Source organism: Ptychodera flava, unplaced genomic scaffold (assembly GCF_041260155.1).
Source record: "Ptychodera flava strain L36383 unplaced genomic scaffold, AS_Pfla_20210202 Scaffold_75__1_contigs__length_567515_pilon, whole genome shotgun sequence".
Lineage (NCBI taxonomy): Eukaryota > Metazoa > Hemichordata > Enteropneusta > Ptychoderidae > Ptychodera > Ptychodera flava.
Window position 1 is genome coordinate 156066 of NW_027248397.1, and position 6844 is coordinate 162909.

The window sequence follows — 6844 nt, forward strand, 5'->3', positions numbered from 1 at the left end:
TTAATGAAAAGATAATTTCTCATAAAATCTGAATCGTTTAATACCATGTGTGCGATTTCATGAGCGATCAGATCGGCTGTGTCTTCAAGAACTTTTGCAGCAGATTCCTCTTCGTCGACGATGGTGGCGCTCTCGCGGAGTGTAATAAGACCCCAGTTTTCCATGCCTTTTGCGGGATGGTCAGGTACCACAAAGAGATCTGGTAAAACATTAATGCGCAGATGGGTAAATGAACAACAATCTCAAAAAAAGAACAAAATTCAACAATCTCACATCTGGATTTTGCATTGTTTAATAAAGTCACAACTTTGATAAAAACATGAACGACATGCTTAATCTTATATCATATCGAATTTGCAATCCATAAATATTCGTGAAAGTACAATTATGTAACGGTAACGGAGTTGTGCAACAACCTTAAGTGTTTTCAAAAAGGCGGCGAGGAATTAAACGTGCCATGAACTCCAATATGAATCCATTTTCAACAGTATGTCTCCAACTTTGTCTGTTTAAGAGCAATTAATTAAAATACTACCACTAATAAAATGCTTTTTGAGAAGTGCACAGCTACACCTTTCTGACAAATACTGTAACCCCTCTTCACTATTACCAACAAAACATATTTACATACAAAAAACTCCAATATTTGTTTTTAAATTAAATCTGACAGTTTGAGTTTGAGTTTGTCATACCAGATTTTTGGATAGGATCTTCTACGCCGAAATACTCTTCGAAATAGCCGTATGACCAATTTGCAACGTTGAGGGAAAACTGAGTTTGTGATAAGACGTCATCACGAGCCCAGACCCTGATCTGCGTCAGGAAATTAAAAAAAAAGATTAAAAGAAAAAATATTGTAGAATTTGACTGACAGACAAATGGTTTCCTTGATTATAAAACGTGCTTAAAGACTGCCAATAAACTATTACCAATAAAATATTTAAATAACAAACAAACTTCAGTATTTGTTTACAATTAATTATAAATCAGACAATTCGAGTTTGATAAGAATAAATCAGTGTGATAGTATTACCTTTTCTTGACCAACAAAACGTTACCGTGCTTCCAAAGAATTTATGAAGAATTGGCCGACTGAATTACTTACAATTTTTCCATTCGGTCTTGTCAGCTCTAAGCTGTTGAAGTCAGACAACGCTACAGCTAACTGATAGGTTGACATGACGGGCGTGGTCTCAAACACGTCTCTGTACCAGGACGAATCCTGCAATTTGTTTGTTGATAGCTTCTTTCCATTTGAGAGCGATTGATATCGAGGTGCCCGGATGATACTTATGGAAAATGTCGCTTTCATTGCAGGTTCATCAAAACAGGGAAACGCCTTACGAGCATAGGTTGGTTCAAACTGGGAGGATATGGCATATCTGTAATAAAAGTCAAATAAATATAATGGAGACAGTCGCTACCTTTTGGCCGCAGCCAACTCAAAATTGCGCTATTGAAGACGTTGAAATATTGAAGGCAGAGAAAGGACAGTCTCAAATTGTCGCACAAGTTTAAGACACGAAATTCTTTCGTTTAAATCAAAACCCCCTTATTCAGAAGTGTGAAATAATGATATCTGCAGGCACTTAGCAAATTTAAAATAACAATACTTTTTTCTTTAGTATTTGATGAATGAATGTTACCGTCGGTATATTGTGTTTGGGAGTAAACACAGTAATGACATGAACGAGTTGGAAACAAGTTACGGTAAAATTTGTTAGTAGGAGTGTGCAGTTTTTAGCTCATATTTGGTATTGTATATAAATACCAAAAAGAACTTATATGATGAGTCGGTGGCGTCTGTATGTCTGTATGTATATATGTGGGTATGTATGTGCGGATGTATGTCCGTCACACACAAAGGCTCCCATACCGCAAAAGCTACCATCTCAGTATTTGGTGTACAGGTAGATGCAGGGGTTGAGATGTGACGTTGTTCAATTGAACATGTAAGTGTCAAAAATGTGCAAATGAGGTAAGAAAAAGGGAAATCCTGCAAATGTGCAGGAGTGATGGCATGCCAGTGACTGAAACAGGCTTGAGTCATTTCCTGTCATTGTTTATGAACTGTTACATATTAACATACCTGCTCAAACCATAGACAGTAGAGCGGGAAGACTGTCTACGCTCAAACTATGAGGGACTAGCTGTTTCTGCTATGTATGTTGCTAAAGTTGACATCCAGTACCAAAGTCTCAGACCTTATTTACTTTTGTCATTCTTGTTTTCTGGTTTAAATATGTCTGGTTGTTTTTCTGGTTGTACTGTTCAGAACTCATTGTCATAACATCAACGTAGAATTTTCCTACACTGAACAGATAGAAACAACACTTATTGTTGATCTTTGGTACCTATACTGGTATGTACCAATTCTGATCAAATTTGAGGGACACCGTATAATTGCGGTATTTTTCCTTATTTTTACAAGCCATGTAAGGATGACGTTGTGAAGTAAGTGAAGTTCACTGATTGAATGGAGGTTCAACACTTAACCCTCCCCCGTACTACGGGGATTAAGGTTTGAACTTGTGCGAAAATTTGAGATGGTCCCTAAGGAAATAACTGGCTGGATATTTGATCGATTAATGGAATTAAGTCGATGACTTTTTACAATATTGAAACCATGTTTTACTCTGTATGACTGTGTTTATTTTGTATGTGTACTACCAGGTCGAATCTCGAACAGGTTTCATGAAATAATTGATTTATGACGTAATCACACACCAAGAATGTAACAAAGGCGTCATTATGTACGTGAAATACGACAAAGACGCATCACCGATGGTGAATATTGGATCATCAAGAATAGCACGATTAATGGGAAACTACATAGTGAGTAATACGCACAATTGACGATTACAAGTGCAGCAAAATAAGTGAATTCTCGGCTTTGCATCCGACTTTTGAAAGATAGGTTGGAAGCAAACACACACAAACAATGAATACAAACTCAATTTGTGTTCAACTGAGGCGATGTTGCTAAAGGCTATTGATTTGCATCACCAGTTCAAGTTTAAAGCTTGCAATAGGACTGCCGTAAACAAGTGCCATGCATGGGTGTATAAATCATACCGAGGTTTTGGGACAGAACGCAGTAGACAAGATACAGCCTTTTGTTCGTTTCAAGGTAGAATGTGCCTTGGGGAGAGATACTTGGACTCTTAAACCTTTTCAAATTAATACATTTTGGTCAACCACTTGTGGTGTGGAGGCTCATTTTGGGGCTCATGGAGTAAGTAAAGTTTCCATCGGCTGATTCATATTAAAGTCGAAAATATTCCAATAGAGTTAAATACAAAGATGGCGGCCATTTTGAATTTCAAGAGCCAGTAAATATTTGGTAGACTGTTTCTTTTGTGCCAAATTTTTCACTATTAACACTACTTTTTATTCTTGATTTCGAAGACGAATTATTTTGTTGAAGGTTCGGGCAAAAGTTAAGTCTTTCAATTTCGAGTGCGTACTTCCTTAAGTGTAAATTTGCGCGCGCTCGGACGTAAAACAGGAAAATTGTTTTGTGCACATTACATAAGATTTTCTGTTACACACCACGAGACAGGCAAAGTTAAATTATTTGTGCTCCTGTTACTTTCAAAATATTGACCCTGCGTTGACCCCGACTGTTGCCTAAGCAGCACATTATCTTTTCAATTGAGAAGCGATGACTAACTATAAGACCTTAGTAACAGCTGCCTGCTAATTCAATTATACACTCGAACGAGTCCGATGTTCGTTAAATCGACCTCCTTAAGACTTATATTGAAAAGATCGTTTTTGTGATTGTACAATGTCTTTGCGTATACTGTAGGCACTTTCAGACTAAATAGGCTAACACAACAAACTACGCTGGCGTTAGGAAATTTGAAACCAGTTTAAGTAGTTCGCAACTTGCAAGTGAAATTTTGACTTTTTCCGCGTACTGATAAAACGACAAGAAACTGTACTCAATATCGCCACTTGACAGATTTATATCCAAAGAGGTACATTGCATGGCATTACATTAAATATCTGTTTGATGTCGTTTTTTGGCAAATCTTCTTTCGTAAATATTAGTAATACCCAATAGTTGATTCAAAACTAAAATTATTCTCCGTGGTTCAAGTACTGCCTGTTTCGTTTAACCTCCGATAAAAATAGACCAGCCTGTCTTTTAAATTCTTCGGTTGCAGATGGATTTCGAAAGTTTAAACTCGGATTTTTGCATCGATCAACTACAGGCTGTTTTCATGTTTTCCGCTTTGCTCATCCAATTACAGATGACGTCACTTGTTACCAAAAGACTGCATGCTAAACGTTATCAGCTGATTCTAATGATCGACGATACACGTCGGCAGGTGAGATGGTGTAAAAATCCGAAGGGCAAAGTTAAAAAAAACATAATTATGGTCTTGCTTCTTTTTACAACTTGAAATTGTTTACATCTGTCGAGGACATATATTCTGACTCTCATGTCTGATCTACCACTTGTGGGGGCTCGTTTTAAAACTCTTGGTGTAAGAAAACCTTTTACCGATTTAGTTTTTCGAAATTAAAATAAAGATATTTATCTCCATTAACTTAGCACACGGATGTCGGTGATTATGAATTTAAAATGTCAGTAAATCTTGGGTTTGTTTCTCCAGTATCAAAATTTGCACGGTGACGCCTGATTTTCATTCTTGATTTTGAAAGAGAATGATTGAACGATCCCTGAAGGAAAGTGAGAGCAAAAATTTAAGTCTTTCACTTTCGAGGCGCATACTATCCATCATTGATATCTGATCCAGTTTCACCACCATGTAGATACATCTAAGCTATACCATTCCTTCGTCAGCATTTTTTTTTTTAATTTCAATATTTGCTCAGTCTCGAGAACAGAATCTGTTTACGTTTCAAAACAGACTTCATTGCTCCAAAATTGTGTTTTACAAAGGGTTTCAAAGTCACCCGGGGTGTAGACTATATAATATAGTACATTGATCTTCCTAATATGTTTCCCTGTTTCTTCGTTTTTGAAAGCATGTAACTTTTTGCTTGCATTTTTATTGTCCTAATCGAAACTTTTTATAATCGAATTGACACCACACCTTACGTAGAACATCGATTTGATAGTTATATCGTGCAAAAATATGTGTAAATTTTGATGATTAATTTCAGGGAATTATCATGTACTTTTTGGTCGCTTTGTGAGTGCTGCAGACGACAAGGTATAGCACATCTTTTGTGTACAGTGTCTGCATGAGTGCAATGGACTTGGATCATTGCCCTTGGCATCTTCCCGCGCTATTCAATGTTTAGACAAACGCACAATTGACGACAGCCTCTGCGGGGAAAATTTCTCAACAATCATCCATCATTGCCGCTTAATTTTTGATTTTAATTGCCGAGGCGTGGCATGCGCTGATCTTTTTTTGAAATGGGATGGAAATTTTAACGATCAATACTGAATAGCTGTCGTTAGCTTTTTCCCGCTATGATCATATGAACGACTGACATTAATTAATGCCATGATTTCAATTCACCTGAGTACACAGTGGGAAAACGATTGCAATGGCCGCCTTAATATACTTACCCTTTGACAGTGATTCCATCTTCGTTTCTGACGTCATAGGAGCTGAGATAAATTCCGAATAAGTCTCGTCTCAGCATGCCCTTGAACTCGAAAAATGTTATTTCGTACTCTTTTCCGCTTTTCAAATTTTCTTTCATCAGAAGAACGTAGAATCTGTTTCGTGTGAACTCGAACTGCTGAGTGATTTCCACATCACTGCCGGTGGATAGGTCCTTCACGGCTACGTTGTCTTTACTGATGTTTAATTGCCTTGCATGTACAATGACAACGTCGGTGTCTGACGTACAAGTAACAGTAATTACCACATTTCCTGTGAATTTGAACTTGTCAAGATCTAGCGTAAATTCTAGGTTGTAGTGAGACGGCATAAGGCTTTTAGGTAACCGTACACGATACCACGGAATACTCGGGTCTAGTGTCGTCGGTAGCGATGTGCTAGTAGTATTCACGATGTAGTCCTGTCTGTGATTACTCCTGGCTCTACCGACTAAACCACCAATCAGAGCCACACACACTACAACCAAGACAAAAATAACAATGAGGATTGCAGCTGTTCTGTAAGTCACGAAAAATCCGTTTCCCTGTTCGTATTTGACGTCCATATCTTGCACATCTACGGCGTACAGGTCGCTCCTCGCTGAATTCGTCCTCGACGACGATGCACCGCCGCTGGTGTGTTTGCGATTCTTCCCGTCCGACATATTGGGTATCTCTGGTCTCTCAAAAGCCGGCCTCCATCAGTAATTGACAATGCCTCGCACTGGTCTCCTTTGTTCATATGATTGACGAGCTGTCGTCTGATACAATGTCAAGATGGCTCCTTGCTGATGAACGGCCTGCGTATGCAGTGCATTGATGCCTTCTTCGAACTGTTTTTTTTTTCTCGCGAGTAAGGGACGACCATTAGATTTTATGGAGGAGGTGGTCAAAAATAGGAAAAAATCGTTTAATATCGAAACTAACTCAAAAATTACTACTGTACAGTTCTGATTTGTGAGAAAATAAATTCACAAGATGGTTTGCCGATACAAAAATTTGGTAAGGAAATATGCAGGCAGAGAGGGCAAAGCCCCATGAAATATATTGCCAAATTTTACACCCAATTAAAAGTTGTACTTCTGCATCCTGACCATCACCTCGCAAGCCAAAATGGTCGATCCCTAAGTGGAGTGCAGCTGCAATTTTATTCAGCTTTCTGCCTCAGTATTCACATGGTACCTCAATGCTGGCATTATTCATATGCTAATGACAATCCTTATTAAGTGAACGCAAATTAGTCCTGGGTATCCG

General features: G+C 38.1%; 1 protein-coding gene across 1 annotated transcript; it reads right to left on the reverse strand.

Annotated features, from left to right (window-relative positions):
• Positions 1-657: 657 nt before the first annotated feature.
• LOC139128877 (aminopeptidase N-like) lies at positions 658-6389 on the reverse strand. The gene is made up of 3 exons (XM_070694578.1): positions 5555-6389; positions 1106-1382; positions 658-813 (listed from the first exon to the last, which is right to left on the reverse strand). Exons 1-3 carry the CDS (start codon positions 6253-6255, stop codon positions 658-660), a joined length of 1134 nt encoding a protein of 377 aa, XP_070550679.1. The 5' UTR covers positions 6256-6389.
• Between the last annotated feature and the right edge of the window lie 455 nt (positions 6390-6844).